Below are 13,238 nucleotides of genomic sequence, written 5' to 3'. Positions count from 1 at the left end.
AAATCCACTTTGCACTTCCTTGGACACACAGTTACACCCCAAGGCATCCAACCAACTGACGACCATCTCTCCGCAATCATGAACGCACCCCCTCCTTCGGATGCTCCAACACTGCGATCCTTCCTGGGACTGTTATCCTGGTATAACAAATTCATTCCAAACTTCTCCACAGTCGTTGAACCACTGCGCACTTGCATCCGTCAGGATAAAGAGTTCACCTGGACCAAAGAGGCTCAGCACAGCTTCGAGACTGCCAAACAGTTGCTGATAGACAGTCCAGCTCTTGCTTTAGTCGATCCTGACTTGCCTACCATAGTGTCAACTGATGCGTCCAACTATGGATTAGGTGCTGTCCTCAACCAGATGCATGGCCAGACAGAGCGTGTTGTTGCCTTTGCCTCGAGAACGTTGTCATCTGCTGAACGCAAGTACTCGACGATAGAAAAGGAAGCTCTGGGCCGTGGAAAAGTGGAGAACTTACCTCTGGGGGCGGAAGTTCACCTTGCGTACAGACCATCAAGCACTGAACACCCTGCTGACTTCAAAGGGAACTGACCGCGCAGGCATGAGAATTGTGCGATGGGCTGCGCGTCTACTTTGCTTTACCTACGACGTGATCTACAGACCTGGCTCTCAAAACAGCACTGCAGACTGTTTGTCACGCATACCACTCCCTGCCGTTGTGGATGGCTGCATGGACTCTGAGCTAGAGTTCGTTGCAATGCTGTCAATGACAGCTGTGTCACCCACTGACTTTGCGTCTGTATCTGCTGCTTGCCCTGAACTTGCTGCCCTGCGCTCACAAATTGAAAAAGGCTGGCCACGCTCTTCCTCTATGCTTCCTGACACTGTTTGCCCTTACTTTCGCTTGCGAGACGAGTTCAGTGTGCAAAATGACTACGTGTTCAGAGGCACTCGCCTTGTTGCTCCACTCTCCCTACACAACACATTAGTCAGTTTGGCGCACGAGGGTCACCAAGGAATAGTTAGGACGAAACAGAGACTACGTGACTTATACTGGTGGTCGAGCATGGATGAGCAAGTTAACAGACAAGTCAAGGGATGCCAGTTGTGCCAGTCATGCGACAAAACTGCTACGCCTGCAGCTGCCCCACTACAGCCGGTGCCGTTTCCGTCTCAGCCATGGGAAAAGTTGGCTATGGACATAGTCGGGCCGATGGAAGTTGCTCCATGGGACTGCAAGTATGCGATCACCTTGACTGATTACCACAGTAAATGGCCAGAGGTGGCTTTCACTGCCTCTATTACGTCTGACAATGTCATAACCTTCCTCACATCAGTCTTCAGCAGATTTGGAAATCCTCATAGCATAGTGACAGATAATGGAACTCAATTCACATCTGCTGAGTTTGCAGAATTTCTGAAATCCAGAGACATACAGCACATACGCACATCTGTTTACCACCCTGCTGCAAATGGCGCTATTGAGCATTTCCACCGAGTGCTTAAAAGCTGCATTCAATCTGCCATCCTAGAGAAGAAGCCCTGGAAAAAGACTGTCAATGACTTCCTTCAAGTCTATCGCTCTACTTCCCATTCTACAACTGGGACGTCTCCATTTGAATTACTCTTCGGGAGGAAGATGCGCACTCGCCTCAACATTCTGCCACTAGCGTCTTCAAAGGATACTGCTGCCCTGTCACAGAGAGTTACAGCTCAACAGGAAAAGATGAAAACTTAAACGGACGCCAGACGAGGTGCGCGCGCTCCTACTTTCAACGAGGGAGACAGCGTGCGTGTTCGGAAACCAATGCAGGTGCCAAAAGCACACCCGAGGTTCACCGAGCCAATGCGAATTCAAAGGAAGGTCAGTCCTGCGACTTACCTGCTACTTACCTGCTACAGGACGGGAAGAAGTGGCACGCCTCTCGTTTAACAACGTCCAGTGCTCTTGCAAGGCTGGTTCATACAGACTTTCCTGTGACTGACATGCCTGAAGAGCCGCCTACAGTTGAACCAGCTGCTCCTCATGAACATCCAGTTCCAGCCATGGAGGTGCCAGCGCATGTGAGACGACCACCACGCTGGCTGGAGGACTTTGTTGAATAAATATCCTTTACAGTTAATGTTGAAATTTACTGCCTAATTGAAGAGAGACTTTTTGTTGATTTATGCTTAAGTTTAATGCAGAGATACATTTAGTTCTAGTTTATAAATTACTGGTATACTCTTTAGAAATGTCATGCATTTACTTGTGTGTGTTACCTGAGGTTATTACGTATATAGCCTGATTAACGTGGATGTTCAATTCTTAAGTAAGAGGGGAATATGTTGTGTTCTGTGCCACTAGATGGCGCACTATGGTAATGAGGATTGGGGGGGGGAAATAAGAGAAGAGGAGACCGGATGTAGAGTTGATATAAGCCTACGCGCTGTATACATGTGTTTTGTATCTGCTCCCGTTAAGTTCTGAAGTAAACGTAATGGACGGAATACCAAGCCTCTTCATTGACTATAATAACTTAAATTAACTACAAGAAAACATAACAAGAATGAACGAGCAAGAGCACTTAACATCCCTCAAATAGTCGACGACTTTGCGGAGCGCAAGGTGCATTTAATGCGAACGCAGGTTTCCGTGTCAGCTTTGTAGTTGAAGACGTGCTTACACAATGAGGGTGTATCATTCATGATTGCTGAATTTCTTTTTTGTTATTGTTGTTTAGTGTCTATCTGGAACATAATAAAAAATGAATGGAAAATACAGGCTATGTCGGCCTATTAAAAAAATAATAATAATAAATAAAACTTTGAGCAAGTTCTGTTCTAATATAGCCTGATTATATGCCGCAGGCCTTCTGTTTGTTTGCAATTTCGCCATGGCAAGGTCCAAAGGCTACATTCTTAAAAACTGCTTTTTGTTAGATATAGCCTGAGTAGGCCGATATGCCGCAAGCCTTCTAATTTGTTTGTTTGCAGTTTCGCCATGGGGGGCCCTGATTGGTGTTTTGCCCCGGGGCCTTGTGTGCAGTTGTTCTGCCACATTGAGTAATAAATGGATAAAGTAGTAAATATTCTCTCAGGGCGTCTCCGTCTCACTGCTCTGAACAGGGTTGCCAGATCTACGTTACAGAAGCAGCTCAGTGGATCAGCAGGATTAAACCAATCAGTTGCAGGATCCAGGGGTACAAGCTGTGTCCCGTGTATATATTGTTAAAATATGTAACAACGAAGAGGGCAATAATATCGGTGCGGCTCACACCGGTTACTAGAAGGGAAAACTACTCCCACACCAGAAGTCATAGGAATACAACCAATGTGTTTTTTTTTTTTTTTTAAAGTGATTTTAGTATTTGGAAATTTGAGCTAAATTCCGATGTAATGAGTAACATGAAAGCCGCTCACCAACAAAAGTTTTGCTCAATATTTTTAAAAAATGCATACACTTTTTTTCTTAAATTTTTGAATGAATTTTACACTTTGACTGTTATGCTAATAATATAGACCCGAACTGGAGAATATGGAACTCGAGAATGAAAGATTTCAAGCAAAACAACAAAACACACATTATCTAATGATGTTTTTAATTATACTCGTATATAAAATAAATCACCAAGTTTTAACTTCATACAAGCTAAAATTCTCTTCCAAAAGCAATACACAAGAGTTCTCATACGATTTACTTACTGTTTGCGAATGTTCAGCTTTCTCCTTCTAATAATGATTCCAAAATTACACTGAATTCTCAACCCCGAACACATTTATGCAGATAAAAATCACATAACTCAGCCATCTTGCTTTGAAAAATGCTTTCTTGGGATCGCGTACAATGCGTCTTAACAACAGCAAGGCTTGAACTGTTATTCTCACATCACAAATGTTCTTTTGGTACCAAATCTTCTTGATTCCATCGTAAAGAGCTCCCAAAATTACACATTTTCTCACTGAATCCTCACTGTAAAGTGGAGACACTGGGGTAAGATCATCTCTCTGAGAGTCACAATAACTCACTAAAGCAGCAGTTAATAGTTGTATACAGTGTTGTTTATCAATTAAACTTTTCTGGAAAAGTAAAACATGCAGAACAAATATATTAGTCATGAAGTCATCATTTCTCCTCAGAGTCACTTTTACTTTAAAGAAATATTTAAGTGTCTTTACAATTAAATATGTGATCATTAAAAATCCAGTCAAGCAGAGATAAATTCTACAAAACCTGACTCTTCACTTAAACCTTTAAATTATTGACTTTTTGCTGAATCATTTGCACCTCGAGTAAACTTAATGTCAGTAACAGTGGTAATGTTTGAGTCATTATTAATAATAGCTTGTGATTGGTGAAGAGAATAGAGACAGTCCAACATGAGAGACATCATCTTCACAACCACTATTACACCAAGATGAAAATCTGTTGATGAAGTGTGTGTCATTGTGTCTCTGCAGGTTGCGGTATTGTGGTGTCTCAGATGAAGGCTGTGCTGCTCTGAGTTCAGCTCTGAGATCAAACCCCTCACACCTGAGATACCTGGATCTGTCCTATAATAATCTGGGAGACTCAGGAGTGAAGCGTCTCTGTGCTGTACTGGAGAATCCTCACTGTAAACTGGAGACACTGGGGTAAGATCATCTCTCTGAGAGTCACATGACCTGCTCCTCAGTAAGACCCATTCTCTAATAGTGAGACTGAAGCAGAGGTTTTAGGTTCATCATCAGTGTCCTGAGGAGGAAGATTGTTTCTGTTCACTGCACACTGATGATTTGTCACAGAGTCTTTGGGTCAGATGGACGTATGTGAGAAGCTGCAGCACAAAACGGGACTTGATCCGACTGCAATGTGTCTGAAATTTATTACTTTACTTTAGAAATTAATGAAAATGAATTATCACCAGAATAAAAAATGTTGCCACCTGACCAGCTCAGATTTGCTTCCTACTTTTTAAACGAAGTCACTCTTCCCAATAAATAGTGTGTAAAATTCCAGGCTTGTATCTGCATTAGTTTCTGAGATATCGAGGCTTTAACAGGCAGCATGACTCGAATTTTACTGTAAAAACAAGTGCGACCGAAAAACATTACAAAGATCAATTCATCTCTCTTTCCTTTCTTGTTGCATGAAAATTTCAGGGATGGAGTGGAATGTCGAGTTTAACTGTGATGTGATGTATATAAAAAAACTTATTTTTTAACATTGAACCCAGGACCCCCCTAAATCCAGCCAGGACGTGGATGATTTATTTCTTTATTTTTTTGCTCCTCCACAGTATGTTGATGAAATTAAATAATGAAGATGAGCTCAAAGTGCAGACCTTCAGCTTTATTTTGAGGGAGCCTGCATCCAGATTGGGGGATGTCAGGATGCGGGCACTTACAGATGTATGTGCAGGGGAGAGTGGGGAACGCAGACTGGCAAACAAATCCAAAACGCTAGACGAAATCGAAGTCGAGGGACAGGCAGGGGTCGATTGATCGATCAGCAGTCAGAATAATAAGGTCTAGAGTAACAAGACAATAACGAGGGTCGAGAACACGATAAAGCAGGCAAAATAACAAGGCTTGGTATGACGGGTAAGACACTGAATGATACTTCACATGGAGTGAGTGTGGGAGAGGTGTTTATATAGCGTGGGCTGATTAACCAGGAAATGAGTGACAGGTGTAATTAATAGACAGGTGATAGAGGGCGCTGTGGTTCTTGGGTGTTGTAGTTCAGGTCAGCCATGTTTGTAGTCTGACTGGAAGTGGCGCTCTCTATCGCGTTACTGACAGGCAGAGGTGGACAGTAACCAAGTAAATTTACTTGAGTATTTAAGTACACTTTTTGAGTATCTGTACCAGGGCTTTGAACCGGTTCAAGGAACGAAAACGAAAACCGGGAACTTTTTCTATTTCACATGGAACAGAAACGAAACCAGAAACTTTATTATTTTTTATGTTCCGGAACAGAAATGCTTATTAAAAATAATGGTAACCAGTTAATACCGGTTTTTATTTCGTTCCTCAAAGTTTCCGTAGCCTACAAATAAAAAAGTCATTCTTCTCCTGCGCAAGTTTCTATGACCCGCTGGGGTTCACTTCCTGTGTGACGTTCGCTGACTGAATGGAGAGAGCGGGAGGGTGGACTACTATCACGTCTCCACATCTTAAATAAGAGGTAAATATTGCAGTCTATCGTTATTCAGAAACATCAATTTCAAACACGATATCAATATATTTGTCCACGTTAATGAGAGGCTCGCGAACATTAAATGACGTTAACCTCTGTTAGCCTATCAATGCATAGGGCCTGACTAGCCTTTGGTAACACACTAAACAAATTATCTTTCATTTTTGGCACTTTTTCTGTTTGTGTAGATGGGAAGACATACTTAGAATCCAAATCGCCAACATTTGAAATAATAATTTGTTTTGAATTATTTCTTATTTAATGAAGGTTGTAATAGAATTAGCCTACATTTGGCTTAAGCTGGATGAGACTTAGACATAATTTTATAGCCATTTGTTAAACAGCTGACAGGGAACATAATTAACTGTTCTGGGAACGACATTTTTTTTGTTCTAACCGGTTCGGGAACGTCTATTTAATGGTGGAACCCAAAACCGGAAACGTTAAAATTCCGTTTCTGTTCGGAACGAACCAATAGGAAAAAAAATTCTGATTCAAAGCCCTGATCTGTACTTGAGTTTTTGTTTTTTGAAACTTATGACTTTAACTTCACTACATTTGAAAGACAAATATTGTACTTTTTACTCCACTACATTTCTGTCAAGGTCCTCGTTACTATGAAGCAGTTTAGAAAGTGGATGTTTTTTCTTTTCTTTTCTAAAACGCGATTGTTTTTTTCGCAGGTGACACTGAGACACCGATCAGTAATCACTAGGGTCACGTCACGTCCATAGACTATAAAATCAAGTTCAGTTACTCCGCAGCGTTATTTGAACACGATCAGTTGATGGCAGAATGGAAGGAGGCGGTTCTTCTGGGGAAAGGAATAAAGATTTGTTTCATTTTAAATGTTTGCTTTGTTTGCCTAAAACAAACCACATTATGGCCTCCAAAAACTCCTTGTCCAACCTGCAGAAGCATATGTGAACGTATGTAAACATTTTATTCCAAGAGAAAGCTTGTAATGAAGTTGTCTGTGCTTTTAGAGCTAGTGATAATGTTGCGATAGCGATGCAGTCTGGTTAGTCAAATGACTTTCTATGGATTTTCCCGCCAAGTTGCCATAGCCTTGTCCACGGCTAACGCAAACACACGGCTCATTAACTTGCACACTGTTAGTTAGCATGCAAAAACAGAATTATCCGAAGTCCTTTCAGAAATATGTTTAGCATAATTTTGCCAAATAAATAGAATGTAGAAATCTTTCTTTTCTAGTAGCGTTAGCTACCCAATATGATTTCGAGTTTGAAAAGAGTTTGCTAGCATGTCAGGTAGAGTTTCACTGACTAGCTAGCTTAACGTTAAATCACCATGATGACACAGCATGCGTTCATTTTGTGAATTCACATTTCTGTCTTTGGTAACGTTAACGTTGTAGCTTTTGTGACCTTCCATAATTACTATAGCTACTATGTGTTTTTTACCAGTAGCCAAAGAGAGAACCTAGCGAGCATCTTATTGATGATTCTGCTTGGTTGTAAGTTGTTTCATTTTGTAACGTTCTACCAGGTGTTTATTCTCCAGGTTCTACAAGTTAGTCAGTAAATCCAGTCGGTTGCTTCAGAGGCATTAGGTTTTGTCAGCGTTGTGACAATAATACAACAATGCATTGACAGAAAATGTACTTTTAATACTTCCGTATTTTTAAAAGCAAATACTTCAGTACTTTAAGTAAAAATTTGACTGGACAACTTTCACTTGTATCGGAGTCACATTTGACCAGTGGGATCTGTACTTTGACTTCAGTAATGCAGTTGGGTATTTTGTCCACCTCTGCTGGCAGGTGACTGGTGTTGAAATTACAGCACTGTTTATATGTGCTCCCTCTTTTTGAAGGATGAAAAAGTAATTAGACAAATGAACATCGTCATAAATTACACTGATATTTTTATTCCTCCGACACTGAGAGGTGAAACCGGTATGTTTTCGGGTTTTCTGTCCATTTTTTCTGAAACTCTTGTTCGCACGCTGTCTCAAGAACGAGTGGCTGAATGTTTGTAGGATTTATATGGAATAATCATTGTTTACTTCTCTGATTCTACAATAATATAAATCTATAGTGTTCTATAAATGCACTCTGTCGACTCTGGAGAAACAAGTTTATTGCCCCTGTGTAGTGCACTATAAGTCTAGTAGAGAACCATCTGAGATTCAGTCTCTCTCTCTCTCTCTCTCTCTCTCTCTCTGATTAAAGTTCATGGTCTCTCTGCTGTTCTCTGTTCAGCTTCAGCTGCTGATGGTTTAATATCACACACAGCAGAGGAGAGAAACTAAATATAACACTCAGTATTATCATTATTAATTACACTGTTAATGAGAATAAACAGGTGATATTAAATCCTCATGACATTCTGAATAATAAAATTAATTTTACACTCATCATCTTTAAAGTAAGAATTACACCAAGATGGAAATCTGTTGATGAAGTGTGTGTCATTGTGTCTCTGCAGGTTGGATGGTTGTGGTGTCTCAGATGAAGGCTGTGCTGCTCTGAGTTCAGCTCTGAGCTCAAACCCCTCACACCTGAGACACCTGAATCTGTCCTATAATAATCTGGGAGACTCAGGAGTGAAGCGTCTCTGTGCTGGACTGGAGAATCCTCACTGTAAACTGGAGACACTGAGGTAAGATCATCTCTCTGAGAGTCAGGCACGTGCACACATAGGGCTTTAGGGGTGCTTGAGCCCCTGCCCTTTTTGCCTCGAATTAAATGTTGCCCTTTAAAAATAATAATAATAATAATAATAATAATAAATAATACAGTCCTGTTAGAAGTTTAAAACAGTGGCGGTACAAAAACTCCACGGCAATCTACCAATGTTCTTGTAATCCGGGGTGGCTGCGCGCGCTGAGCTGCCGCTTCTCTGTCCATTGCTGCTCCGCTCGCGCGCGGCCAGAGAGAGGGGGCGCGCGGACTGAGTGAGAGGGAAGAAGCCGCTGCGCGCGCTGCCACAATGATAACAGAGGAGACACAACAGTGAGGCAGCTTGAACATGTGAGTTATGGTCTAACAGTTCGCCCTTTCAAACTGTATGGACATCACATTTGGGCGTTTGTAGGGCTACTGACATTTGTGCGAGTAATTTAAGTCTCTGTAGTTTAATAATCTGCTTGTTAACTGACGTGACCTGACCTGTTACTGTTCACAATCGATTGCCTCGGCCGCGCTTCGGTCTACATGCAAGTATCAGATATCGTCAGGAAGCTTACATTCTCCTCTTGTGTATATAACTAGTCGTCGACCTCTTCCACAACGTGCTCAAATCAAATGGTGTTTTATGTTTCAGAAAAAAACAAAAGCTTGTGAAAAATGTACTCAGAAGCCTATGCAAAGAAGAGAGGCTCTCTGATCTCCTTCTCCTCTCGATTGAAAAAGACACACCCATAAATTACAATGAGGTCATTAATATCTACAGGGACATGGCCCCCAGAAGGTTACTGCTTTAAGGCCCCTGGAATGTTAGGCTTCTACCTTATGAGAGGAAGGACTGATTTTTATCATTTTGTCCATTAGGCTATTTATTTATTTGTTCAAAGTTCAGGTTTCACTGTTCAATGTTAAATCTTTAACAATAAAAAAGCCTAATAATGCACCAGTGTTTTATTGCTTTGCATGTCTTCCAAGCCTATGATAATGTGAGTGACGATTTTGCTGACACAAAAGAAATGGCAATTGCATATCACTTTCACCAACACAGGACACATAGCTAAGTACTTACCTTCCTATTAGTACATTAATTTTAATTCTACATTTCCATATTTTGGAAAGGACCGGGGGGGAAAAAAAAAATCATGCACTTGCTGCGCTTTTTCTGACTTTGAGCCCCTGCCCCTCTATAATCCTGTGCACATCCCTGCTGAGAGTCACATGACCTGCTCCTCAGTAAGACCCATTCTCTAATAGTGAGACTGAAGCAGAGGTTTTAGGTTCATCATCAGTGTCCTGAGGAGGAAGATTGTTTCTGTTCACTGCACACTGATGATTTGTCACAGAGTCTTTGGGTCAGATGGACGTATGTGAGAAGCTGCAGCACAAAACGGGACTTGATCCGACTGCGATGTGTCTGAACTCACTGTGAAATTTACTACAACACTCAGTGCGTTTACATGCACATAGAGAAAATCGAATTTCTGCTGTTGCTCGACTGAAATCGAAGTTCTAAATGGCATGGAAACACCTTAGCTAGGCTGAAATTGAACCGAACTTGATTTCTCATAATCGAGCTACACGACCTAGATTATGCGATTTTTGCCGAGCTACTTAGTGCATGTAAACCCTATCAAGCTACATAGTCCAGCTACTTACTTCAGCACTGCCCCTTCCGGGAGTGACGAGACCACAAGCGGGAAACACAAACAGCCTCGGTCGAAAAAAAAAAAAAAAAAAACAGCCTCGGTCGGAAAAAAAAAAAAAAAACAGCCTCGGTCGGAAAAAAAAAAAAAAAAACAGCCTCGGTCGGCATGACACCTCACCTTAGCCGCCCACTTTATTAGGAACACTTCTGTTCGTACATACAAACTACAAACACACTTCTTGTGAACACGGAACTGATAACTTTGTTTATACTCTTGAATAGCTCTTCTTCATGACGACAACCGGAAGTGTACCAACACGATGGGGCATGTAGCGCCACCTGTGGTTCGGGTGCACAATGTACCTCACACAATAGCTCGATTTCCTTGTGTGCATGTAGGATTGGATTTCTCTGGCACCCCTGCTGGGACCCTTAGTGCGATTACTGACAGCAGCTCAATTTGGATGTGCATGTGAACGCACCGACTGTAACTAATCACACAAACTGCACCTGAGACTCAAACTAACTGCCCTCTGTGTGAGCTGCAGGGTTTAAAGCAGCAGTGACATGGTGGAAATGATCTCAGGAATATAGAGTTTAAAAAGTAAAATGAGACGTTAATGCCACAGAACTGATGCAGTGAAAAAATTAAATAGATAAAAAAATGAATTTTAAATAAAAATTAAAAAGGAGGAGAAAAGAACTTCCAATAAACTGAAACCCACGGCAACAATCCTTTTGTTGATTTTGAATTTTAATAATAATAATAATAAATGGTAAAATGGTAAATAATGTTCCAGTCCATCTCTGTCAGTGGTGATTTGCTTTAAGACGACACTGGAAGCCCGGCTTCCCCTCACATTTCATTAAAATGCAGCAATGAAACGTTTCCCAAAGTCTCTATTTTATTCATCAGTCTTGGTGTCGTTCAGTATTTGAGTGAATCAGATTGATGGAGTATCTCACTGCAATATCGCGCTGTTTGTTCATTAAACTCACACTGTTTATTTCACCAAAGTGTCTATCTCGTCATTTTGAGCCCCGCCCAGACGCACCGCTTCACTGGGAGGGAATGGAGTGTGGGCGAGTGTTTTCACAGGGGGAAAATTTCGCTGTGGATTGGACAATTTTTTTTTTTCTTTTTTGCTTGTTCCGCCTGGATGCACGGCTTCTCCTTATTATGATTGGTCGATCTCTCAAAGGGGTGGAGCCTTGTAACCGATTGTCAATCAGGAAAGAACATGATTAACATCTCAAACCTAAACACATTGGAGCCTGCAGTGGTGGAATAATTTGGCAATATTTCAGATAAATTGTAAATCTAAAGTTCTGTTTGTTTGATTGCATTAATTTCTGAAATTTGTTTCTGATTGTAACTCGTGAGCTGTAACTTCCTTCTTCTGATCTCAGCTTAGCTACTTCCTTGATATGGAATGGTGAATAAATGCCACATCCATGGGACACACACACACACCTCTAATTTAAAGACCGAGAACAAATCTTGATGTTCACAAACTGAGGCAGTGAAGTGTGTGTCATTGTGTCTCTGCAGGTTGTGTGATTGTGGTGTCTCAGATGAAGGCTGTGCTGCTCTGAGTTTAGCTCTGAGATCAAACCCCTCACACCTGAGAGAACTGGATCTGATTGGGAATAAAATAGGAGACTCAGGAAAGAAGCTGCTCTCTGCTCTTAAGGACGATAAACGTTACAAACTGCAGACACTTGAGTAAGTAATAATCTTTTTAGGCAAATCTTGAAAAGAAGGAATAATAATTTAATCTCATCATTTTAGTTTAATTTCAGTAAATGTCACATGACCAGACCATGAAATGAAACCAGTTTTAGAAATTTTCACTGTGTTCTATTTAATCCGACTTTTTCCCTCCCAGTTGTCTTTAATGCTGTTTGTTGTTCAGTAAAATTGATTTAAAATTCATCTGAAAGCAGAAGATGGAGACAGTCAGAGTCTCCAAAATGTCCCGTCTGAGTGCATGAGAGTGATTGTAAATGAACACCTCGTCTCCTTGTGACACCCTGCTGTCTCTGACTTCATCCTGCTGCTTTTGTCTGAATAAGATGATCTCAGCTTTTCCCTGTTTCTGATCAGCAGCACACTTTCTTCTCAACTCTCCTCAAAACTCAGTAAAATGATCATCTTTAATGCCACACTGCCACAAATATGTGATTTAAGGAGCCACTTGACTCACTCTGACACTCCTTCCTGCTCTCCACCTCCACACCGTGTCTTCTGTCGTTCCTGTAAAATTCACCTCGGCTTCTTCTTAAAGTCTGCACTTAAATCTACATGTAGAACAAGAGATCAAACCCACCGCAGTGTTAGTTACTGTTTAAAAAGCTCCAAAGCCTGTGATTGGACAAGAGCAGTGATGTGATGGGAAACGTCTGCTCATTTTCCTGTTAGATCTTGTGGAAGTTCTCGTTTGTTGGAGCTCAGTGTTGGAACACAGATATTATATAAGACTGAATAAATGTTGAATTAAATTATAAACAGGAGATAATAATGTTTCTCTTGGATCAGAGATGATTACATGCTGTTGGTCATGAAGTACCACAGTCCAGTGTGTGGGGGTTAATCCAGATGTTTTTTTTCTTTTATTTTCAGGGTGTGATGAACATCTGTGTGTGTGATGAAGACTCTGGTGTTCCTGCATTTCCATGTTGGGGAACAGACAACACATTCATAAACACATCAGTCATTTAACCCTTACATACTGTTTGGGTCAAATTTGACCCATTTTAACATTTGACAGCAATAAAAATACCCTAAATGTCATTTTTTTGGCCTGATATCGTAAGAC

At 41.1% G+C, this 13,238-nt stretch overlaps 1 protein-coding gene across 4 annotated transcripts in view; it reads left to right on the top strand.

Moving 5' to 3' along the window:
• Window positions 1-13,238, top strand: part of LOC132870622 (NACHT, LRR and PYD domains-containing protein 12-like) — a 327,744-nt gene that overhangs the window by 25,632 nt on the left and 288,874 nt on the right. For 3 of the 4 annotated variants that reach the window (XM_060904348.1, XM_060904347.1, XM_060904346.1), the window contains exon 9: window positions 4,405-4,578. In XM_060904348.1, the coding sequence (XP_060760331.1) occupies window positions 4,405-4,578 (174 nt within the window). Of the gene's footprint in view, window positions 1-4,404; window positions 4,579-8,574; window positions 8,749-11,971; window positions 12,146-13,042; window positions 13,214-13,238 lie in introns of those variants that run through there. The other variant, XM_060904352.1, reaches the window with a different exon arrangement.

The sequence above is a fragment of the Neoarius graeffei genome, chromosome 22, assembly GCF_027579695.1.
Source record: "Neoarius graeffei isolate fNeoGra1 chromosome 22, fNeoGra1.pri, whole genome shotgun sequence".
Lineage (NCBI taxonomy): Eukaryota > Metazoa > Chordata > Actinopteri > Siluriformes > Ariidae > Neoarius > Neoarius graeffei.
This window is presented reverse-complemented; position numbering and strand designations above follow the sequence as displayed.